The sequence below is a fragment of the Hyperolius riggenbachi genome, chromosome 10, assembly GCF_040937935.1.
Source record: "Hyperolius riggenbachi isolate aHypRig1 chromosome 10, aHypRig1.pri, whole genome shotgun sequence".
Taxonomy (NCBI): domain Eukaryota; kingdom Metazoa; phylum Chordata; class Amphibia; order Anura; family Hyperoliidae; genus Hyperolius; species Hyperolius riggenbachi.
Window position 1 is genome coordinate 250,914,441 of NC_090655.1, and position 25,445 is coordinate 250,939,885.

At 45.6% G+C, this 25,445-nt stretch overlaps 1 protein-coding gene across 1 annotated transcript in view; it reads left to right on the plus strand.

The window, feature by feature from the left end:
• Positions 1 to 519: 519 nt before the first annotated feature.
• Positions 520 to 25,445, plus strand: part of LOC137537096 (zinc finger protein 208-like) — a 220,123-nt gene continuing 195,197 nt past the window's right edge. The window contains exons 1-7 of the mRNA XM_068259236.1: positions 520 to 569; positions 7,204 to 7,323; positions 7,443 to 7,610; positions 7,697 to 7,820; positions 9,350 to 9,447; positions 9,833 to 9,956; positions 12,468 to 13,953. Coding sequence (XP_068115337.1) covers positions 7,228 to 7,323; positions 7,443 to 7,610; positions 7,697 to 7,820; positions 9,350 to 9,447; positions 9,833 to 9,956; positions 12,468 to 13,953 — 2,096 coding nt within the window. The 5' untranslated portion in view covers positions 520 to 569; positions 7,204 to 7,227. The remainder of the gene's footprint in view (positions 570 to 7,203; positions 7,324 to 7,442; positions 7,611 to 7,696; positions 7,821 to 9,349; positions 9,448 to 9,832; positions 9,957 to 12,467; positions 13,954 to 25,445) is intronic.

A 25,445-nucleotide genomic window follows, 5' to 3' on the forward strand; every position in this document is an offset into this window, starting at 1 on the left:
TTGAAAGGATGCCCCCCCCCCCCCCCCCCCCAGTATAGGTGACCGGAAGTTCCTGCAGTATAGGTAGTTGGATGTCCCCCTATTATAGGTAGTAGCCAGATGTCCCTCCAGAATAGATAGCAAGACACCCCCCAGTAAAAGGTAGCCAGATGTTACCCGAGTATAGGTAGCCAAGTGACCCCCCACTATAGGTAGCTTGATGACCCCCCAGTATATATAGCCATATATCACCCCCAAGTATAGGTAGCCAGATGTCAACAAGCAATACAGAAAACAATGCTGATGGCTAATCATTGCAAATTTACCATCATACCTATATCTATTTAATCATTTATCTTCTTTTATTCATAGGAACCATTTCTATTGTCGATTGTTTAGTTTTCTTTTATCTTCCATGACTCGTACATTGTAATTCCACTCCAGATCTTAGATTTCTCGCTCAGTCTTTGCTTGTCTCACACATATACCACGTGCACTGCAGAGCCAGGAACGGGGAGGAGCAACAAACAGGAAGTTACAGGAGGAGAAGCTGGAGGAAGTGGAGGCTGCTGGCACTGGCAGAGCAGGAGGTGATATAAGAAATCATTTATCTTTACGTGATCCTAACTTAAGTATATGGAGATCACTGATCCACCTATTATAGCTCATTCCCTTCAGTCTCTGCACCAGAGGAGCTTACACTCTAACATGCTCCCCACAATCACACACAATTATTGTTGTATATTTGTATAGCTCTGACATATTGTACAGCGCTGTACAGAGATCACTGATCCATTCCCATTAGTCTCTGCACCAGAGATGCTTACACTCGAATGTTCTCACCACAGTCACACACTATTATTATTATTATACGTTTTCATAGCTGGGGCACCTATAGTATCTCTCAAAAGTGAGTACACCTCACACATTTTAGTAAATATTTTATTACTTTTTTTTTGTGGGACAACACTGAAGATATGACACTTTGAAAAAAATGTAAAGTAGTCTGTACACCTTGTACATTTTCTGTCCCTTCAAAATAACTCAATGTACAGCCATTAACTGCAGGCAATAAAAGTGAGTACACCCCCTACGTGAAGGATGTCACAATTCTGCCCAAAGTGTTAATATTTTTGTGCGAACCATTATTTTCCAGCACTGCCATATACCCTCTTGTGCATGGAGTTCACTAGATCTTCACAAATTGGAATCCTTTTACTGAAGCTGGTGGATGTCAGAGACCTTGCGCTCCTAAACCCGATTTAGCATCTGTGGGGAATTCTCAAACAGAAGGTGTAGGAGGCTCCTACACCTTCCGTTTGAGGATTCCCCACAGATGCTAAATAGGGTTTAGGTCTGGAGACATGCACATTTATCCTCAGTTTCTTTAGCAGGAAGTGGTCATCTTGGAGTTGTGTTTTAAGTCGTCATCATGTTTGAATACTGCCCTGTGGCTCAGTTTGCGAAGGGAGAGGATGGTGCTCAGCCTCAGCATGTTCCAGTACACATTGCCGGCAGCACTCATGCAGTCTCACAAACCATGACTCTCCCACTACCATGCTTGACTGTAAGTAAGACACACTTATCTTTGTTCTCCTCACCTGGTTGCTGCCACACTTGCTTGACACCATCTAAACAATATCATTTTATCTTTGTCTCATCAGACCATAGCACATGGTACCAGTAATCCGTGTCTTTAGTCTGCTTGTCCTCAGCAAACTGTTTGCGGGCTTTCTTGTACATCCTCTTTAGAAGTGGCTTCCTTCTGAGACCACAGCCATGCTGGCTAATTTGAATTTGATGCGATGTGTAGTCTAAAGTAGGGCTGCACGATTAATCGTTTTAAAATTATCGCGATTTGCGGCAAGACGATTTCCTAATCACCATAGTGGCGGTTTTTTTTGGTTTTTTTTTTTCATGAGTCCAATTTTAAGTGTTTTGCTGTGGTCTTTTTATGCGTATTAATTTATGCGTCCAATGCGTAGAAATATTTGTGTTGGCCGTGCAGCGCACCTCCTCCTTCCGGCCAAAGGGGGCAGACCGGTGCTAAGTAGTGTAACGCAGCCAGCACGTGGAGGAGAAGGATCTGCACTTAAACTCTGTCTACCGTGGTCACACTATGCTGCAGCTGTACATTTGCCCACTTCCCACCCAGGATCTGTAATCTCTCCACTGTCCTGTCGAGCAAACAACACACACTGCCCAGTAAGTGGCTACTGCCCAGGATCTGCTGCAGCTGTGGTATTCTCTCTGTCTCCAGTCCTGTCCACTATCTTGTCGAGCAAACTCTTAGCAACTCGGATCACCACCAGTGCCCACTCACTGCCCAGGATCTGTTATGGTAGCTGCTCCAGCTCCTTGTGCTTTTGGTTGTGAAATGGCTTCAACAGAACCAGAACTGGAGTTTGATTTAATCTCCAAGAAATTCAGCAATAGTGAAGCTTGATTTGAAGAAAATCGTAAAAAAATCGAAATTGTAATTTTTGACAGAAAAAAAATTGCAATTAAATTTTTTTCCCAAAATCGTGCAGGCCTAGTTTTAAAGTATACCTGAGATGAGGCCTTAAAAAGATCTGATCATTCCATTGTCATCCTCAGTCGCTGCCTGGTTTGTCTGCAACCGGCCCCGGTAAGTCGTCCAGTCAGCACAGCTTGTCTGCACGCTCTCCCATTGTAGTAGTATGGGTGCAGAACGCTCCAGGCAACCGGAGCATGCATGCGGCTCATATGCGCAGCTGACCCCGGACTGGGGGCAATTGCTGAAAAAATGAGAAGGCGGAGGAGGACAATGAGGGAGCGATCAGGCCGGAACCTGTCTTGTTAAACCACTCTATGATCTTGACCATTGTGCTGCAGCCTAGTTTCAAGGTGTTGCCAATCCTCTTATAGCCTAGGCCAGCGTGTGCTGCTTCTAGGCCGCTGATATCTCTCCTTCCCTCCCTCCCGAGTTGAGGGGGATTTGGAACTCACCTCAGCACCGATTCCAGTGTCACATGACTCGCTGTCAGGACGTGCCACTGTATTACCTGCTGGCAATGTCCTGTCTGCGAATCATGTGACGTCCTGCTGCCATGGAGACGATGCTGGAATTTTAGCTGGTGAGTTTTAGGGCTGGTTCAGACGGATGTCTGTGTGGCATCGCGTTTGGGGGCGTTGCGGCGCCTGCGTGGTCAGGCTTTCAGTAGCCGTCGCGTTCCGATGCGGTTGTGTTTTTTCTTCCCCTAGGGGGACATTAGCCATCGCGGTTGACCGCCCCCTGGAAGCTACAACATGTCGCTTCCAGGGGCAGCTCGAACGCTAGCAAAAATCGGGACCTGAATGCCACGATCGTGTAAACGTGCGCAAAAGCTCGGTGTTAACGCTCCCATTCACTTGAATGGGAGCGTTTACCGCCACGTTCCAAACACTTGTGGTAAACGCTCCGCAAGCGTCCATCTGAACCAGCCCTAAAGTTCCCAGTGTGGGAGACATCATATGCTCACTCAAATCTGAATAATCGCAAATGCCTTCTGTTTTAAAGTGAACCCAATGTTAGAGTGATATGGAGGCTGACATATTTATTTACTTATAAGGAATACCTGCAGCAGATCAGGTGTTTCTGACAATATTGTCAGAACTGACAAGATTAGCTACATGCTTGTTTCTGGTGTTACTCAGACTCTACTGAAGCCAAATAGACCAGCAGGGCTGCCAGGCAACTGGTATTACTTAAAAGGAAACAAATATGACAGTCTCCATATCACTCTTTCATCGGGTTCACATTAAGAAGGTGTCATCTTGTTTTACTTTACATCGCGTCAAAGTGTCACATTTTCAGTGTTTGTCCCATGAAAAGATATTATGAACCAAGAGAAGCTGACCAATTGGGACGGACCTTCTAGTAGCCCCTGGATGAGAATGCCCGTAATGCAAAAGGGAGTTCTTGGACACCCTTGTGAGTAGGGCTGGCGATAGGTTAGTCACGGACCTCTATGTCAAGCCCACGGATGTTAACTCCCTTTTGCATTACGGGAGTTTTCATCTGTGGGCTACTAGAAGGTCCATCCCAATTGGTCAGCAACGACGGGTTCACACTATAGTGGATGATGAGACAGTTAACCTGCTGGGCATTTTGATTATGTGCAGCCGCACAGCTGCGCATGGATATATATATATATATATATATATATATATATATATATATATATATATATATATATATATATATATATATATATATATATATATATATATATATATATATATATATATATATATTTTTTTTTTTAATCATGTAGCTAGCCTAGCGCTAGCTACATGATACCCCCCTCCCTGCCGTATCCCTCCCACCCCTCTGATCGCCGCCGGCGCCTATCCCCGTCAGGAAATCCTGTTCTGAGCGGGATTTCCTTGAGGGCTTCCCCCGTCGCCATGGCGACAAACGGAATGATGTCATCGACGTTGTGACGTCACAGGGACTCCCGATCCACCCCAAAGCGCAGCCTGGCGGCGATTGGCGAGGCTGCGCATGGGGTCTGCGTGGGGGGCCCACTTTCGCGTCAGGTAGCGGCGGCGATCGTGTAGGACACGCAGCAAGCAAAGTGCTTGCTGCGTGTTTTAAAAAAAAATATTAAAATCGGCCCAGCAGGGCCTGAGCGGTGGCCTCCGGCGTCTCTGGACGAGCCTAGCTCGTCCAGAACGCTAGAGAGGTTAAAGGATACCCGAAGTGACATGATATAATAGACGTGTATGTACAGTGCCTAGCACAAATAACCATGCTGTGTTCCTTTTTTTTTTTTTTTTTTTTTGTTCCCTCTGTCTGAAAGAGTTAAATATCAGGTATGTAAGAGGCTGACTCAGACAGGAAGTGACTACAGTGTGATCCTCACTGATGAGAAATACCAACTATAAAACACTTCCCTAGCAGAAAATGGCTTCTGAGAGCAAGAAAGAGGTAAAAAGGGGAATTTCTGATCAGTGAGGGTCACACTGTAGTCACTTCCTGTCTGAGTCAGGACTGAGTCAGCCACTTGCATACCTAATATTTAACTATTTCAGGCAGAGAAAGGAAAAAAAAAGGAACACAGCATAGTTATTTGTGCTAGGCACTGTACATACACATGTCTATTTCATCATGTCACATGTCACTTTGGGTATCCTTCAAGCAACAGAGACTTACCCAGATGACTGATAGATTTTTGACGCAAGGATATCCCTCTGATGCTGTTGTTCAGTCAGCACATGAGGCTCAAAATTGGACCAGATAGACGTAGATTAATATATAAGAGAAGAAATATATCTGATCGAATTCCATTTATCACCAGGTATAATACGCAGAGTGACAACATTGCTAAGATTATCAAGAAACACTGGTATCTACTGGCGGACAGTTTTCCTGAGGTGGCCCAGTTCCAGAATCCCCCACTTGTGTCCTATAAAATGGCACCAAACTTGAGAGACAGATTGGTCCATGTGGATATGGGAGGGAAAGTAACTGGGAGGCCTGAGACTACACGTAGTGGAACTTTCCGTTGCCTTAATTGTGTACACTGTAATTCAGTTATCAAAGGTAGTGACATTTCAAATTAATGGTTATTATACATGCGATTCAACATAGTGTGTGTGTGTGTGTGTGTGTGTGTGTGTGTGTGTGTGTGTGTGTGTGTGTGTGTGTGTGTGACAAACCACACAAAAAAATGAAAAAAAAAAGTTGTCCTCGCATAAACATGCAATACGTGAGTCTCTTACTGAACAGGCTGTCCCATTCAATTTCTCACAAGCCCAGCATCACGCTCCATGTAGGAGGGGGAGAAGATAGGGATAGAAAACTCATATGGAGGAAAGCATATTTTTATCAAGAGGCTGGATACCATGGAGTCTAGGGGACTTAATAGAGAATTGGATCTCTTATGTTTCTTATGTTACACCCACTCCATGCTATTCCAGCCATCTTTGTTCCAATAGATGTTTCATATACTGCTTTCTATTCTTTGGTGATGGTTTCTTTATATTGCCCCTCACTGGGATCTTTCCCTTACCCCTTTCCTTTATCTTTGTACTGCCATCCTATTTCTTGATTGTAGCCAATGTGATTGACTAATATTACATATCATGTCTCTTGCCCTTTAAATTCAATCATACAACGAGTACCTTGCCTTAATGCCCCCTCTCCATGTGCTTCCCTGCGTTAGGATTGCATTTATAGTTGTTACATTTGTTGACTATTTCCAGGTGCATTTTTATCAAAAACATGTATATTGTTACTGGTTACTATTATTTCTATTAGTAGCAAAGATAGTACATCTCCTCCATTGGCTTCACGGCGGGAACGTTCCTCCCCAATGTTTACATCTCGTGACATATGGCGGCGGTTCTCGCTGCACGCTTCACTAGTTGCTGGGCAGAAGGGGAGTGGGCGGGGCTATGTCCAGTCTCCTCCCTACGTAGTGAGGCTAGTTCCCCCACAGGTCCACCTTGACAGGATCAGTGGGTGGTTACCTCCGCACGCCACCTGGCAATGGGGAGAGACTTGCGGTGAAATCCGATTTGGTGGTATGAGAGAGTGGCAAGACCCCACTTTGAATAGTCCAATTGGAGGACAGCCATACAGTTCCCCATCAGGTCCGGCTAGGCAGGACCTGATATCATTCGTTGTGAGCTTTGTGACAAGCCGATTGGCTGACTACTACCACGTTGGATATATAAAGCGCGTTTATGTCAGTGATTACTTTGCAATGCACAGCAGAGGTTGAGAAAGAAGAGCTAAGATTTGAAATGTCGCTTTGACTGCTGTATTCATGCTTTGAGCAATAGAAGAGCAAACAATACAATTGGATGGTGCCGGCTTCTCTTGGTTCATTGCTACATTGATCCGGAGTGTTTCTGGATCAGCCTAAGCACATCACCAGCACATTATAGGGGAGTGCTCCACTATCTTCTTCTGCAAATGAAAAGATATTCTAAAATATCTACAAAAATGTGAGAGGTGTACTCATTTTTGTGAGATACTGTATATCAGAAATCCATTTTATCGGATAGTTCCTCTCGCCCCCTGTGACCCTTCGGCTTGAGTGCCACTGAACCAGACCAGCCCCTTCGCCCTGCTATAACTTTATGCCATATATTTCTAGTGAGGATGGCTTAGTAGAAAGCATTCTCCTCCCTGTTCAGTGTGTGGCACATGAATTATACCCCATCCTAATACAGCCCAGAGCAGATGATAAACATTTTGTGACCTGTCCACAGAGAGGAGCTTCCTGTATAGATCACATGACCACATCACTGAGTATGGCTGAAACGCAGAGTCACATGACTGAGAGGATATTAGACCTCACCCTGGAGATCATCTACCTGCTGACCGGAGAGGTGAGGAGGATTGTGGGAGGTCACATGACATTATTGTTGTCTCTGGTAATAGAACACACAGCTGTGAGGTGAGGACTCTGGGAATGAACATGGTGTTGCTATTTTGAATGTTTTAACAGAATCATAAAATAGTGAAGGAGAGATCTGGTGAGCTTCTGATGCCCAGGAGTCATCTGCATGACCGCACCTCCATCACTGAGCCCCCACCTCACTCCCTGACACAAGAAAGGAACAAGAGAGAGATCCTAGAGGTCATCAACAAGATGATGGAGCTTCTGACAGGAGAGGTGAGCAGTGCTGGGAATTATGGGACATTATCCAGTAACAGCAAGGGGGGGTGTCTCGATGGTGACTATGTTATTGTGTGTGTCAGGTTCCTATAAGGTGTCAGGATGTCACTGTCTGTTTCTCCATGGAGGAGTGGCAGTATTTAGAAGGACACAAGGACCTTTACAAGGACGCAATGATTGAGAATCAGCCGCCCTTCACATCACCGGGTAAGAGGAGACTTTACCAGAAAAATAAAGGAGAGAGCAGTATAGAGGGTCCACCTTAGGGTTGCAACAGTATGAAATTCCACGGTGTGATAACAGTCTAAAAAAGTACCACGGTATTATGATATTATATCATTATTAACCTGCTGAGCGGTCTGGACGAGCTCAGCTCGTCCAACACCGCCAGAGGCTGCCGCTCAGGCCCTGCTGGGCCGATTTCCACCAAATAAAAAGCAGCACACGCAGCCGGCACTTTGCCAGCCGCGTGTGCTGCCTGATCGCCGCTGCAGCGCGGCGATCCGCCGCGTGCAGCGGCGAAAGAGGGTCCCCCCAGCCGCCCGAGCCCAGCGTAGCCGGAACAAACAGTTCCGGCCAGCGCTAAGGGCTGGATCGGAGGCGGCTGACGTCCATGACGTCACTCCGCTCGTCGCCATGGCGACGAGGGAAGCGAAACACGGAGGGCCGCTCAGTGTTATTTCTTGCCGCCGGAGGCGATCGGAAGATCGCCTCCGGAGCGCCCTCTAGTGGGCTTTCATGCAGCCAACTTTCAGTTGGCTGCATGAAATAGTTTTTTTTTTATTTAAAAAAAACCCTCCCGCAGCCACCCTGGCGATTTAATCAGAACGCCAGGGTGGTTAAGACCTGCCTCCCCTTACATTAAATAATGTGTCCCCGCACCCCAGTGTAGGGTGCCCCACTCCCTTGGCATACATATGATTAAGCCCTTGGGAGATTTGGGGCACCAGGTAAAACTGTAAAAAGGTCCACCCTGCTCCTGCAAAGTCCTGGTGGCATTAGAGATAGGTGTAGCCAGTAGTAGGTAGCTAGGGATAGGTGTAGCCAGTATTAGGTGGCCTCAGCATAGGTAGCCAGGGATAGGTGTAGCCAGTAGTATGTTGCTGCAGCATAGGTAGCCAGTAGTAGGTGGCCGCAGCATAGGTAGCCAGGGATAGGTGTAGCCAGTAGTAGGTGGCCGCAGCATAGGTAGCCAGGGATAGGTGTAGCGAGTAGTAGGTGGCCACAGCATAGGTAGCCAGGGATAGGTGTAGCCAGTAGTAGGTGGCCAGGGATAGATGTAGCCAGGATAGGTGCCTGCAGTATAGAGAGCCTGGGGGGAGGAGAGGGACGCAGCGGCGGGGGTACAAATACTAACTTGCCGCCAGGTCCTCATGCATGTACTGGCTTCATTCTTCTTCCTATTCTTGCTTCCATCTGCTTGTAACAGCGTCCAGGGGTCGCTGTTTCAAGGAAATGGGACGCAAGAACAGGAAGGAGGAAGAAGTCAGTATACGCATGCAGGACCCGCCGGCAAGTGAGTAATTATCCCTGCCATTGTTCGTTATGAGTGCGCCCGCCTTTTCATCTCATCCCCGCTGCTGCATCGCCCCGCCCCACTCCCGAAAACCGGTAATCCATGATTGTGCATGGTATGATTACCATGCGCAATCGAACCACGGTATACCGCCACCTAGGTCCCTCATCATCTGATAAACATAGAGCCAATGTATTCAGTCAGTGTGTGTTTCCTACAGATGAATCCAGTAACAGAAACCCACCAGAGAGATGTAAAGGCCCTGTTTATTCCCAAGACTGCACACAGGAAGATCACATCATCCCCCACCATTATCAGGTAGGTGGGGCTGAGGGTCTACAACCTCAGTGTGACTCCAGACTGATATTCTATTCTTTTATAGATTCTAATTTCATGGATTTGTATGTGTTAAAGGGGAACTGAAGTGAGCGTGATGTGGTGGCTGCCATATTTATCTCATTTTAAACAATACCAGTTGCCCGACTGTCCTGCTGATCTGTTTGGCTACAATACTGTCTGAATCACACCAGAAACAAGCATGCAACTACTCTTGTCACATCTGACAATGTCAGAAACCTGATCTGCTGTATGCTTGTTCAGGGGCTATGGCTAAAAGTATTAGAGACAGAAGATCAGCAGGATCTAGATCTCTCACTTCAGTTGCCCTTTAACTATGCTTTGTTCTATGATTTTGTGGGTTTAGGCTGAAGATCTGACTGACATAAAAGTTGAGGTGAAAGTAAAAGAAGAGGCAGATGTGACGGATGGCTGGCAGTGTGAGGAGGACGGGGACACGATGACCAGTGAATTAGGAATACCCGTTCCAGGTGAGGAAATGACTGACCTATTATACAGTTAGCGGACTCTGAGGTCCTCCTCATTTTGTCATTCTTTTTTAGTTGCTGTACATTAAAGGAAGCCAGAGGTGGTGGGAAAATGTTGGCTTTTACTTGCATGAGGCTTCTTCCAGCCCCTCGTAGTCTTGATGGCTTCTTGGTGTCTACTGTTGACCTGTTGTCAGCCCCAGTAAAGTTAATGAGCCTTTTGGATGTTATAGTGAAGAGCTGGTGGGCTGGGAAATGAGAGTTGAAGTTGTTATATAGTTTGGAGAACTACCAGCTCAGTGTGCAGCACCTAAATAGATTTTCTGCACACTTTGCATTCAACTCAGATGCAAATCATATGCAAATCTGCTACTACTTATTATGCAAACAGGACCCACCTTTTCTTAACTTTGTAACTGTCAGGTTAGCTGCTCCCAGCCCCTCCTCCTGAGTTTCCTGTTTGCATAATAAGTAGTAGCATATTTGCATATGATTTGCATCTGAGTTGAATGCAAAGTGTGCAGAAAATCTATTTAGGTGCTGCACACTGAGCTGGTGGTCATTTCAGATGCAGCCTTAGTGGTATGCGCTGGCGTTCTCCTCGCTGCTCAACAAAATGTAAGTTACACATTTTATTTTTTTTGCTTAGCTGCTCCCAAGGTTTTAAATTTAGGTCAGGTCACTTGCCCGGAAGTTTGCCTCACCATGGCGCAAGTGTCTAGTATAATATACTTTGCATGCAAACCATATTGGAAGCTAAAGTTCCTCCTAATTTAATAAATGTTAGCACTTGTCTTGGATGCAGGGCATGCATTTTTCAGTCTGACAGAGGTGGTGTATGCCTGTGCGATTAACCATTCAATTGCAACATGTGTTAAGGGACGGGCAGCCTTTTCCCCCCACCTTTTCTTGTTATATAGTTTATTTGGAAAAATGCATGTGTCCATCAAGTTCAACCAACCAGAAAAAAAGTGTTGTCTTAAAGGGAACCTAAACTGAGAGGGATATGGATGTTTCCTTTTAAACAATACCAATTGCTGGTCTGTCCTGCTGATTTCTCTGGCTGCAATAGTGGCTGAACCACACACCTGAAACAAGCATGCAGCTAATCCATTCTGACTTCAGTCAGAGCACCTGGTCTGCATACTTGTTGAGGGGCTGTGGCTAAAAGTATTGGAGACACAGGATCAGCAGGAGAGTCAGGCAACTGGTATTATTTTAAAAGGAAAAATCCATATCCTTCTCAGTTTAGGTTCCCTTTAAGAAGGAGGTGGGCTGGGAGATGTATGGTTGTAGTGAGGAGGAGATGGACTGGGTGGTGAGAGTTGTAGTGAGGAGGAGGTGGGATGGGAGGTGAGAGTTGAAGTTGTTGTAGTGAGGAGGAGGTGGGATGGGAGGTGAGATGAGGAGTTGTTGTAGTGAGGAGGAGGTGGACTGGGTCGTGAGAGTTGTAGTCAGGAGGAGGTGGGCTTTGAGGTGAGAGTTGGAGTTGTAGTGAGGAAGAGGTGGGATGGGAGGTGAGAGCTGAAGTTGTTGTAGTAAGGAGGAGGTGGGATGGGATGGGAGGTGAGATGAGGAGGAGGTGGGATGGGTGGTGAGAGGTGGAGTTGTTGTAGTGAGGAGGAGGTGGGGTGGGAGGTGAGTTTTGGAGTTGTTGTAGTGAGGAGGAGGTGGGATGGGAGATGTGTGGTTGTAGTGAGGAGGAGGTGGGCTGGGAGGTGAGAGTTGAAGTTGTCGTTGTAGTGAGGAGGAGGTGGGATGGGTGGTGAGAGGTGGAGTTGTTGTAGTGAGGAGGTGGGCTGGGAGGTGAGAGGTGGAGTTGTTGTAGTGAGGAGGAGGTGGAGTTGTTGTAGTGAGAAGGAGGTGGGATGGGAGGTGAGAGGTGGAAATGTTGTAGTGAGGAGGAGGTGGGCTGGGAGGTGAGAGGTGGAGTTGTTGTAGTGAGGAGGAGGTGGGCTGGGAGGTGAGAGGTGGAGTTGTTGTAGTGAGAAGGAGGTGGGGTGAGAGGTGGAGTTGTTGTAGTGAGGAGGAGGTGGGCTGAGAGGTGGAGTTGTTGTAGTGAGGAGGAGGTGGGCTGGGTGGTGAGATGTGGAGTTGTTGTAGTGAGGAGGAGGTGGGCTGGGTGGTGAGATGTGGAGTTGTTGTAGTGAGGAGGAGGTGGGCTGGGAGGTGAGTTGGGGGGGGTTGTAGTGAGGGGGAGGTGGGATGGTTGGTGAGAGGTGTAGTTGTTGTAGTGAGGAGGAGGTGGGCTGGGAGGTGGAGTTATTGTAGTGAGGAGGAGGAGGACTGGGTGGTGAGAGTTGTAGTCAGGAGGAGGTGGGCTGGGTGGTGAGAGGTGGAGTTGTTGTAAGGAGGAGGTGGGCTGGGAAGTGACAGTTGGAGTTATTGCTGATCATTCTGTCTCCAATCTGATGCTACTGACAGTTGTATAAAATAACTTCTTTTCTTTGCATTTTTAGTGAATTTATGTTTGACTCTATAAACGTCCTTCTATTCCCAATGTTTCCCCAACAGATGAACAGAATATGGGGAGCCCCTCGACGGGACGTCTTATCTCATCTCCAGATGATGCTGCAGAAGATAATGGCGTCATACAATATTCTCCAGGAGGAAACCCCATTACTGGAAAAACACATAACCGGGAGCATGATAAGGACATAAAAGCAGACCTGTGTGATCCTGAGGAATTTGCTGACCAATCACATTCTGTAAAAGATCCATCAAATGCTGATTTCTCTTCCAGTAAAAGAAGTTCTTTTAGTTCTGGAGCTGATGAGATCTCACATAAAGGTGGACGGCCGTTTTTATGCTCTGAGTGTGGGAAACGTTTCTTACGGAAACAACACCTGCTTAAACACCAGAAAATCCACTCAGGCGAGCGTCCATTTTCATGCTCAGTGTGTGGGAAAAGTTTCCTTAGTAAAGCAAACTTCCTTAATCACCAATTGCTTCATGGAAGCGAGCGTCCATTTTCATGCTCAGAGTGTGGGAAAGGTTTCATTAGTAAAGGAAAACTCCTTAGACACCAAATAATTCACCGAAACGATTATCCTTTTTCATGTTTAGAGTGTGGGAAACGTTTCCCACGGAAACAAAACCTGGTTAGACATGAGAAAGCTCACACAGGTGAGCGTCCATTTTCATGCGCAGAGTGTGGGAAAAGTTACATTAGTAAAGGAGAACTCCATAGACACCAATTCATTCACGGAAGCGAGTATCCTTTTTCATGTTCGGAGTGTGGGAAAAGATTTCCTTATAGACCCGCACTTCATGCGCACCAGAAGCGCCACAGGCGCGACCGTCCTTTTACCTGTTTAGAGTGTGGGAAAGGGTTCATTGTCAATTCTGAGTTTCAAACACACCTGAGGATTCACACAGGTGAGCGGCCATTTGCATGTTCAGAGTGTGGGAAAAGTTACGGTCACATATCTACCCTACATAAACATCAGAAAAGTCACACAGGTGAGCGGCCATTTTTTTGTTCAGAGTGTGGGAAAGATTTTCTACAGAAAAGAAACCTTATCCGACACCAGAGAGTTCACACAGGTGAGCGTCCATTTTCATGTTCAGAGTGTGGGAAAAGATTCCGGTGTGAAGGAAACCTGGTGAGACACCTCAGACTACACACAGATGAGCGGCCTTATTTTTGTGCAGACTGTGGGAAAAACTTTAAAAGTAAAGAAGAGCTTGTTGCTCACCAGAGAAGACACACCTGTGAAGAAGGTTCTTTTGCATGCTTAGTCTGTGAGAAAACCTTCACTCACAGCAAATACCTCCTAAACCACCAGAAAAGCCACACAGGTAATTTCCCCTTTTCATGTGACGTGTGTGGGAAATGTTTCACAGTCAAGGGAAATTTTTGTAAGCACCAGAGGATTCACACAGGGGAGCGCCCCTTTTCATGCTCAGAGTGTGGGAAACGGTTTCTACGGAAATCACACCTAGCTAGACACCAAAAAATTCACACAAGTGAGCATACGTTTGTGCAGAGTGTGGGAAGGATTTAATTACTAAAAAAAAGAGCCCTTGTTACTCACAGGAGAACGTTCTCTCACGCTTCATCTGTGAGAAAACGCTCACTCGCAGCACAGACCTTCTAAACCATGAGAGAAGCCACACAGGCAAATTCCTCTTTCTTGGTGCAGAGAGTGGGAAATGTTTCACAAAGAGGCCAGATTTACTTACCAGAGAATTTACACAGCCAATTTTCATGTTCAGAGTGTGGGAAATGTTTCACAAGAAAGGCAGATTTCTGCACTGAATGTTATACTTTTGTTTTTCAATCGAGAAACGTGATTGATTTTTCCCATTTTTTTTTTTTGATTGGCTGTAATGGAAAATTTTATTTCAGTTTTTCAGAGAATGGAATGGTGTAGGAAACACTGTATACATTTTTGATTTATAGGCCCAAGGATTTTTTGGGGAATTTTTCAATTATTTTTTTTTTTCCTCCGGGGACTAGGGAAAATGTAACACACGTGTGATGCACTGGTCCTATGATTCAAAAGTTCCAATTAATTGGAAAACTTGTAATTGTAAAATTGAAAAGAAGTATAAATGGAAAACTGGCTTTTCTATGGTTCAGAGTGTGGGAAAATCTGCCAACACTCTGCACAGCCTTTGGAGGAGCACATTACATGGGGGAGACCTGGAGGCGTGGCAGGTGGGGGAAGCTCTACCAATAGATTTCATGCTGGGATCTATTGGAAATCTGTGTATGGCGTAGGCAGCAATGGAACCCTTCCTGATCAGATTTTGGTCAGAGGAGGATCTACCTGATGGTCCATCCTAGTGACCATCGACAAATGTTTGGGCACCTTAAGGGCACGTTCACACCATTCACATTGCATACTGAGCACAGTAAAACATATGCAAAATTCCAGACGTACTTCCCTTGGCAAAATGCACACTCTGGTTGACTGTCTGTTTATCTGGATGGGCAGTCCTCAGTTGTTTACACGTTGTCTGGGAACTTGCTGCTGACAGCGTATCACTATTGGACAAAGCATGGGAAACTGTTGAGTTGTACCTAGAGAGGAACAGTCCAATCTCTTACAGTAAAATGGAGGAAGCGTTCCCCTCCAGCTCTCAAAGACTGGATTAAAGGACCACTTTAACGAGAGTGATATGGAGGCTGCCACATTTATTTCCTTTTAAACAATACCAGTTGCCTGGCTATCCTGCTGATCCTCTGCCTCTAATACTTTTAGCCATAGACCCTGAACAAGCATGCAACATATCAGGTGTTTCTGACATTGTCAGATCTGACAATTATCTGCATGCTTGTTTCTGGTTTGATTCAGACACTACTGCAGCCAAATAGACTAGCGGGATAGCCAGGAAACTGGTATTGTTTAAAGTGGACCCAAATTAAAAATTAAAGATTTCAGAAATAAAATCTGTTTTCTAAATTCTAAATATAAAATATTTTACATTTATTGGAGAAACCCCTCCCTTCCTTTCATATTGCCAGGAGAGAATCCGGCAGACTGGTGGAGTAGGTGGTGTCCGGCAATGGAGGAATTGCTAATGGCTGCTCCCGGTATAACCCTAGTTATGAAAAGAGAAGGGTGTAATAAAGCATGCAATGAAATGCTCATAGGCTTGAAAGGAGAGTTTATTTTTCTTTTTGTGTGTCAGAGTGGTGCAACTAAATATTTTGACTTAAAAAAAAAAAAATGTTTGGTTTGGGTCCACTTTAAGAAGAAATAAATATGGCAGCCTCCATATCCCTCTCATCACAGTTGTCCTTTAAAGGACCTCTGTCACAAAAATCTTAAAATGTAAAATATATGTAAACACATATATAAAAAATAAGCACGTTTTCTCCCAGAGTAAAATGAGCCATAAATAACTTTTGTTCTATGTTGCTGTCACTTACAGTAGACAGTAGAAATCTGGCAGAACCAGCAGGTTTTGAACTAGTCCATCTCTCCATAGGGGATTCTCAGCATGGCCTTTATTCTTTACTCCCTGAAAAAAAATTTATACTAAGATGCTGGCCAGCCTGCCTGCTCACCATGCACTTTTTTGGCATTTGGACAGAGCAACTGCCATTCACTAAGCGCTTTTGAAGATAAAGAAAACCCTGAGAACCCCCCATGAGGAGATGGGCTAGTCCAAAACCGGTTCTGTCCGATTTTTACTACCTACTGTAAGTGACAGCAACATAGGAGAAAAGTAAGTTATGACTAATTTTACTCTGGAAGAAGTGTACTTCTTATCTGTATATATTTACATATATTTTAAAGTTGTTTTTTTTAAGATTTTCGTGACAGTGGTGCTTTAATTTAGGGAATATTAACCTTGCCCTCTCTAAGCTTACATACCAGTCATGTTTTTAGTTTAATACATTTGATAAGGTATGGAAAGTCTGGGTAGACTTGTCTGATGTTGTTCCTCATTTGATCTCCATGCAATGGTACTGGATCCTCATCTATGAACTAATACATCCACACCTAGAGAATCCTGCTTAATTGATATATAGGTCGTTACAGTAAATAGTGCTCATATGTATTTCCTGTTAACTGAACCCTCTGTACCAGTAAAGTCTGTAATTGATGTTGTGCTTGCTAATTGACGGCTAATGTGATGACTTCAGATAGCTTTGGGAATGTTTTTTGTTTTTGTGTTTTTTTTTGTTTTGTTTTGTTTTTTGTTCTCAGTAAAAATTCTCTTTTTTTTTTTTTTTTTTTTTTTTTTTTTTTTTTAAAGAATATATGAATAATCAGTAACTTGCACACTTTGCTTTGGGTAGTGTTGTAGAACACAACACAGATGGTGTCAAGTGACACTGAAGAGAAAATAAACTTATGATATCATGAATTGTATGTGTAGTGTGGATAATAAATAAAACATTAACTGCAAAAAGGGGTCATGTTTTTATTTTCAGTCATATATTGTAGCACTTTTATATAACATTGCATCATTCTGTCATATTTACAGTTTAGAAACCACACTGTGTATTTTAAGCTGTATAACAAAGCAGAAATAATGACCCATTTTAACTTTCCTGCAGTAAAACCTTATCTCAAGCGGTCTCTAACTGTTTCTTGGTTGTTTAGGCTATTTAATAAACGGGAGAAAGGGGAGTTTAGTAAACAGGACTGAGTTTGACCAAGTTGGGTCGAATAGCTCAGAGAATCTTTTTTGCATAGAGATCAACTCAAGTGTTTTAACTACATACACTGGAAAACAAAATGAGCCTTTTTTCTTTGCTTCTAATTTTCTTTTTATTTCTATTTGTTTGTTTTTTTGTTTTTGTACTACATATACAAATCATTATCTCCTAAGTTTACTTTCTCTTCAGATTTGCTTTAGAGAAGAGCTGTCAGCCTTACTATCTCAGAAAAAAAGCACCACATATATTAGTAGATAAGTACTTGCTCTACTTATGTATTGCACTGTCCACTTTTTGATTTTAGTGATTTTTCTACAGTAAAAAAAGAGAAAATCCTTCTTAGCATTTCCCATTTTAACTGTGGCTATTTTGAAGCCAATCCTGATGTAATTTCCTCCCTTACTCTCCTCTGCCTGATTGTGTATGTATTGCCCACCCTTCCCTATAGAACGTGCACTGTCTCAGCATGAGAAATCTTGGCAAATCAGAGAAGAACAGAGGTGTGGGAGGGGAAAGCAGGAGGGAAAGAGGCTTCAGCCAATCAAGCTGCATTAGTTAAGTCTGAGGGGAAAGTAGAGAAGCAAAAAAGGACAACCCAGCATGCCCTGCAACTTCTTTTGTATATACCAAATTTTGTGAGTACCAAGTAAGAGTCAGGTAAACTGGGGAATGATCATTTATCAACAAGAAAACTAATGGTGATTTTAACTTTTGGTTTGCCTGGTTAGCATCCTTATTACTTATTTACCAGACAAAAATAAAGAATTGATTTTATGCCCAACAGTTACACTTTAACAAGCCCTAATCCCTGGTACATATGATGCAATTTTCCATCAGCTTGATGGTGGAATCAATTCTTTCTGACAGGTCTGATTTCCGATCATTTTTTTTTTAAATCGATTTTCCAATCCCTTCTATAAAAAATAGATCAGAAAAATGATAGGTAATCAAATTGGACCTGTTGGAAATAATTTAATCGTCAATCTGATAAAATTGCATTGTGTATACTAGGCATAACTCATTTGTCTTGATCTTTCGTCTCAAGTTACTTTTAAGGATTCAATCCTTAACCCTCCTGGCAGTCTATTAAAAACCGCCAGGGGGCAGCGCAGCAGTTTATTTATTTTTTTAAATCATGTAGCGAGCCTAGGGCTCGCTACATAACAGCCTCCCCCCACCCTCTTTGATCGCCTCCAGCGATCAAGCCCATCCGGAAATCCCGTTCTGAACGGGATTTCCATTAGGGCTTCCCCCGTCGCCATGGCGACGGGTGGGATGACATCACAGACGTCGTGACGTCAAAGGGAGTCCCTATACACCCCGGGGTCTGGGGGGGCGGCGCGGTGAGCGGCGGCTAATTGGCATGGGGCGGCGGCGATCGGAGTGCACATGCAGTTAGCAAAATGCTAGCTGCGTGTTGCCAAAAAAAAAAAGATTATGCAAATCGGCCCAGCAGGGCCTGAGAAATCCTCCTGCGCGGCTACCGCCACGAGGGTTAAGTTAATAACTGAATCAGGGTTAGCCATCACCGCAGGTTTCTTTGAAGAACTAGATCATCACTGCCGAGCCTTTGCCTCCTCTGCAACAGGTGGCTCTGTAATATGGCAGACTCGGTTTTCAGCTTTCTGACATTATCAGCACCCCCATCCTTCCAGGAGCTGTATGAGTCAAAACCAATTCCGGGTACAACTTCCTGTTTGTACTTGGCAAAATAAACTATTCTGAATCCTAAACTTAAACATAGGATGTTAATTCACAGAGAGGAAGTGAAAACAACTCTAAAGTGTGTGAGGAATTAACAGCTGTTGTTGAGGCGTGGTAGAGCAGGCACTGTGGCAGGTCCCTTACCGTGTAACAGGTTGCGGTATGGAACAGGGATGAGCAGAAACTACGCCAGTGCGAATTTACGCATCGTAGTTCGCATCTACGCATCGTAGTTCATAGGCGAAGTTTCAAACCTACGCTTACGAATTTACGCATAGCGAAGTACCGCTACGCGTAGCTTACGCCCACTATGCGTAGTTAACATGTGTATTGCGTAGTGAACTACGAATGCATTACTCGCGTCTAATTTTCCGCATGCGATTGTATGCATACAAATTTACGCATTGAAAAGGGGAATGTACGCATAGAAGGGTTCCCAATATATGCATTTCTAAAGAAATGAAAGCGTACAATTTTCTGCATAAGGGCATAAGAATCCGCCTACACTACGCTTCGCACTACGCGTAATTGCGTATTTTAACGCGTATTCTACGAAATGCATACGAAGCGAATATTTGTTTTCAAAGCCGTGGTTTGGCGAAGCGTAATTGCGTAAAACTATGCGTATTTCCAGCGTAGCGAAGTTGGCTGACTACGACCATCCCTGGTATGGAAGCACACTTCATGCAGTTCATTACCGCTAATGTGCGTTAACAGTGAAGCATACTTTTCATTGACTGTATGCAGTAGAGTATTGTACCGTGTTAGCCATCTGTAAAAGCAAGAAGATTTGAGTCAGGATAATACCATTTATTCACAGTTCTTATTAAACATCCTCAGCGCTCAACAGCCACAGATGAAACAAAGCCTCCACCATCACCCTTATGGTGCATGACTCACTGCTGGCTGGGCTACCCTTACAGCAGCCATTCTTGCACCATAAGCCACTCCCTGCTGCAATCCTGGCTTGTAATTGTCAGTTTTAGGCAGTGTTTACAAACAAAAGACATGGCTGCTAACCAGCATGTGATAGGCTAAGAGAAGCTCAGTCTGGGACTCATACAGAGCCTGGAGGAGGCTTGGAGAGGGTGTGTATAACTTCTCCCTATCACAGCAGAGCAGCACATTCCTGCCTGAGCTGACAAAGCCAGTAAAGGAAAAAAGATTATATTATATAACAGAGATAATACAGCCACTGTGCAACTAGGAAAGGCTGCAGTAAGACAAGACCACATTAGAACAGGTATAGGAACTTATAGGATAGAAGAAATAAGGCTGAACATTTTGTTACAGAGTCTCTAAGTATAAATGATTTAGTCAGTGTTTGACCATTGTAAAATCTTTCCTCTCCCTGATTTACGTCCTGACATCATATGGTGACATTTTTACTGCTGGCAGGTGATGTCAGTGGAAGGAGATGCTGCTTGTTTTTTTTTTTTTTTTGGAAGTTGGAAACCGCTGTAAGCAACTGTTATTTCTAACAATGCAACAAGGCTCCCACAGTCTGTCAAGACCTCATTGCTGTGAGGCACTGACCTCACACTGTGGGAGGAGTTTCACCACAAGATTAGCCATACAGAGCCCCCTGTTGATCCATTTGTGAAAAGGAAACAATTTCTCATGGTAAAGGGGGTATCAGCTACTGATTGGATTGAAGTTCAATTCTTGGTTACAGTTTCTCTTTAAGCAATAATTGTGATAATACCACTTATTGACTAACTTAAAAGATCTTTTAAGTTAGCCAATAAATGATATCATCCTGACTCAAAACTTCTTGCATTGACTGTATGCTTCACTGTACCCGAAGCAATGTGTGCACAACGTGCAGCACCACTGTCCAAAACCATTGCAACTCTGCTTTAACAGGGAATGCAACACAATGGTCATTGTGAATGGAGCTGTGAAAATGTGTGTGAAGTTTAGCAGCATGTTTAGATGTCTCTGGGTGTAGCAGGTGGCAGGCAGAGCTGGGAATTCAGGTGCACAGAGATCTCAAAACCAGAGACCCTAAGCGATAGAAGAATTTACCAGGGGTTGGGGAGTCTCTGGTAATGGGTGCAGCGGGTGTGCAGAGCTAGGAATTTAGGTGCACAGAGATCTCACCACCAGAGACCCTGAGCGATAGAAGAATTCACCAGGGGTTGGGGAGTATCTGGTAATGGGTATACGGAGCTGGGGAACTAAGGTGCACAGAGATCTCACTACCAGAGTTCCAGAGAGATAGGAGAATCCAGCAGGGGTAGGGGAGCTTCTAACTCTACTGGAGACAGGCCCTTAGGCAGGGAGCACACTTGTTTGAATAGCATGCGTTTAAAGGGAACTTTGAAGTAAGAAGTATATGGAGGCTTCCATATTTATTTCCTTTTAAGCAATACCAGATGCCTGGCAGCCCTGGTGATCTATTTGGCTGCAGTAGTGGCTGGATCACACACCTGAAACAAGCATATCGCTCAGGGTCTCTGGTGGTGAGATCTCTGTGCACCTAAATTCCTAGCTCTGCACACCCGCTGCACCCATTACCAGAGACTCCCCAACCCCTGGTGAATTCTTCTATCGCTTAGGGAGTCTCTGGTAATGGGTGCAGCGGGTGTGCAGAGCTAGGAATTTAGGTGCACAGAGATCTCACCACCAGAGACCCTGAGCGATAGAAGAATTCACCAGGGGTTGGGGAGTCTCTGGTAATGGGTGTACGGAGCTGGGGAACTAAGGTGCACAGAGATCTCACCACCAGAGTTCCAGAGAGATAGGAGAATCCAGCAGGGGTAGGGGAGCTTCTAGCTCTACTGGAGACAGGCCCTTAGGCAGGGAGCACACTTGTTTGAATAGCATGCGTTTAAAGGGAACTTTGAAGTAAGAAGTATATGGCGGCTTCCATATTTATTTCCTTTTAACCTCCTTGGCGGTAACCCCGAACGTAGTTCGGGGTAAGCCGCCGGAGGGTGCCGCTCAGGCCCTGCTGGGCCGATTTGTTTAATTTTTTTTTTTGTTGGACGCAGCTAGCACTTTGCTAGCTGTGCCAGCACACTGATCGCCGCCGCCCCGCGCACGATCGCCGCTATCCGTCGCGCCGCACGGCCCCCCCCCCCCAGACCCCGTGCGCTGCCTGGCCAATCAGTGCCAGGCAGCGCCGAGGGGTGGCCCGGGACTCCCAATGACGTCCCGACGTCGGTGACGTCATCCCGCCCCGTCGCCATGGCGACGGGGGAAGCCCTCCAGGAAATCCTGTTCTTTGAACGGGATTTCCTGATCGGAGATTGCTGAAGGCGATCGAAGAGGGCGGGGGGATGCCGCTGAGCAGTGGCTATCATGTAGCGAGCTCTGGGCTCGCTACATGATATAGGGGAAATTTTTTTTTAAAAAAACTGCTGCGCTCCCTCCTGGCAGATTTTTTTATACCGCCAGGAGGGTTAAGCAATACCAGATGCCTGGCAGCCCTGGTGATCTATTTGGCTGCAGTAGTGGCTGGATCACACACCTGAAACAAGCATATAGCTAATCTTGACAGATCTGACAATAATGTCGATGGATGGAGTGAGACTCGATGTCCCAGACGTGCTCAATTGAATTAGGTCTGGGGAATGGGTGCGCCAGTCCATAGCATCAATACCTTCATCTTGCAGGAACTGCTGACACACTCCAGCCACATGAGGTTTAGCATTGTCTTACATTAGGAGGAGCCCAGGGCCAACCGCACCAGCATATGGTCTCACAAGAGGTCTAAGGATCTCATCTCGGTACCTAATGACAGTTGAGCTACCACTGGCGAGCACATGGAAGGCTGTGCAGCCCCCCAAAGAAATGCCACCCCACACCATTACTGACCCACTGCCAAACCGGTCATGCTGGAGGATGTTGCAGGTGGCAGAACGTTCTCCACGGTGTCTCCAGACTTTGTCATGTCTGTCACATGTGTCAATGTGAACCTGCTTTCATCTGTGAAGAGCACAGGGCCCCAAAGGTGAATTTGCTAATCTTCCCAAGACTAGTACATTTATACTGCACACACCTGAATCTGGGCTTGCACATGCATAGTATGGAAGCGCTCATCTCCAGAAGTACTCGGGAACCTGAAGAGCTAGTAGCTTCCTCTGAGTACGGTGTTGGACCTAGGGCACTGAGAGAGACTGGAGAAGCTGTATAGTACCCAGAGCCTCCCCTCTACATAGGTGAGCATAAAAACTAAATTTTATTTTCCGATTCAGATTTGCTTTAAGGTCTCCACCTACCTCGGAAATCTACAAGAACTGCAGTTGGCTTCACAGATTAGCTGTGTTCTGTTACCTGCTTTGCATTCTATAACCTGATCTGACCTACCAGCTTTGTACGTGTTTGCTCTGACCCAGATCCTTCCATCTGGGTTTGTATATGTTGCATACGGTTGTAGTTAGTTTTATTATTGGGATTGCTGTGTTTAGGGCCGGCTTCATTTTGGATGTGTGTTATCGATCACTTGTATTTACCTGCACTGGTTATCAGTAAATATCTTTTTATTAAAATCTCAACTGAGGATCACCATGGTCTGTCCCTTCATATCTTCATGAAAGTTTAGGGGGTCCCTAGCCTAACACAATGTTATCAAGTGCACGGATTGCATACCCAGGAAACCTGAACAAAATACAAGAGATGTCACAGTGGACCTTGCTTGAAATCTCGGCCACAGAAATCCAGTCCCACCAGAGTATGCTTTAGTTTCCACCTAAATTAAGATCTCCACCACTTGGTACAAGTGTTGGACATATTTGGCCCAGTGCAGTACACTTGTCAAACCTCCTTGTGAGCCATTTGCTGGCTAACCTGCAAACCCACAAGCTAGCGTTTGGAGCCTTGCAAATCCCAACTCAAACATGTATTTACACACCAAACCACACCACAACAGTGCTGGCTTCTGGCCCAGGTCACCTCTTTTCCTCCTTTCTCCCATCTTACCATCCCTGCCTTGCTACATCTTCAGCCGCCCCATCAGTTCTTTCAGCCCTGTGTTGATATCATTTCCATCAAAGCATAGGGCACTGGATGGGTGGGTTAGATAGGCAGACCCATCCACCTCTCCATGTTCCAGGTACCGTGACATCAGAGCTGTGCTGGAAGAGAGCGTGGATGGGCCAGGTGAAGATCCAGAGTCCAGGATGATAAGCCAGCAGAAGAGGGGTGAAGGGGTAAAGGTGATGTCAGGGGATTGCAGCCAATGGTGTGAATGTTTTGCAGTTTGGCAGGCAACCTTCTGTATTAAGCATTCAGAAGTTTGTGAATCCACAAATCATGGATGTAGAAGCTGTCTTCTCCCACTACCACATTGTTATGGTCACCCTGACCTGTGTATGGCCACCTTTGTCCTCTGAGCTTCGGTGTTCTGGTCCCACCATGATCCCCCAGACCTGTGTATGGACACCTCTATCTTCTGGGTTCTGAGTTTCTGGTCCTACCATGGTCCCCAGGACTTGTGTATGGCCAACTCTGTCCTCAGGGCTTCAATGTTCTGGTCCTAATGTGGGCCTCCAGAAAGTGTATGGCCACCTCTGTCCTCAGGGCGCTGATGTTCTGGTCCCATTATGGTCCCCCAGAACTGTGTATGGCCACCTCTGTCTCCGGTGCTCTGATGTTCTGGTCCTGCCATGGTTCCCTAGACCTCATTATTATTATGATTTTGTATTTATATAGCGTGGACAACTTTCGCAGTGCTTTACAGGGTATATATAGCCTTGACACTAACTGTCCCTCAGAGGAGCTTACAATCTAGACCTGTGTATGACCACCTTTTTACCCAGGGCTCCAATGTCCTGATCTCCCCCATGGTCCCCCAGCCACTGTCCCCGAGGCACCGATGTTCTGGTCCCCCCATAGTTGCCCAGACCTGTCTATGGCCAAGTCTGTCCCCAGGGCTCTGATGTTTCGGTCCACCATAGTCCCCCAGACCTGTATGGCCGCCTTTGTTCTCAGGGCTCTGATGTTCTGATCTCCCAGACCTGTATGCCCACCTCTGTCCTTAGGGCTCCAATGTTCTTGTTTCTCCATGATTACCCAAACCTGTAAATGGCCACCTCTGTCCTAAGGGCTCTGATGTTCTGGTCCCGCCATGGTTTTCTAGACCCATGTATGCCACCTCTACCTCTGTCCTCAGGGCTCCAATGTTATGGTCTCTCCATGATCCTCCAGACCTATGTATGCCCACCTTGTTCTCAGGGCACTTCTATTCTGGTCCCGCCATGGTCCTCCAGACCCATAAATGGCACCTCTGCCCTCAGGGCTCAAATGTTCTGGTCTCTCCATGGTCCCCAAGACCTGTATGGCCACCTCTGTCCTCAGGGCTCCGATGTTTTGGTCTCTCCATGGTCCCCCAGACCTGTATGGTCACCTATGTCCTCAGATCTCTGCTGTTCTGGCCCCACCATGGTCCTCAAGATCTCTCCATGGCCACCTCTGTCCTCAGGGCTCCGATGTTCTGGTCCCTCCATGTTCATCTAGACCTGTATGGCCAATTCTGTCTTCAGGGTTCTGATGTCCCTGTTCTCCTAGACCTGTATATGGCCACCTTTGTCCTTGTGACTCCAATGCTCTTGTCCCACCATGGTCCTCCAGATCAGTGTATGGCCACCTCTGTTCTTGAGGCTCTGATGTTCTGGTCCCACCATGGTCCCCCAGACCTGTATGACCACCTCTGTTCTCAGGGC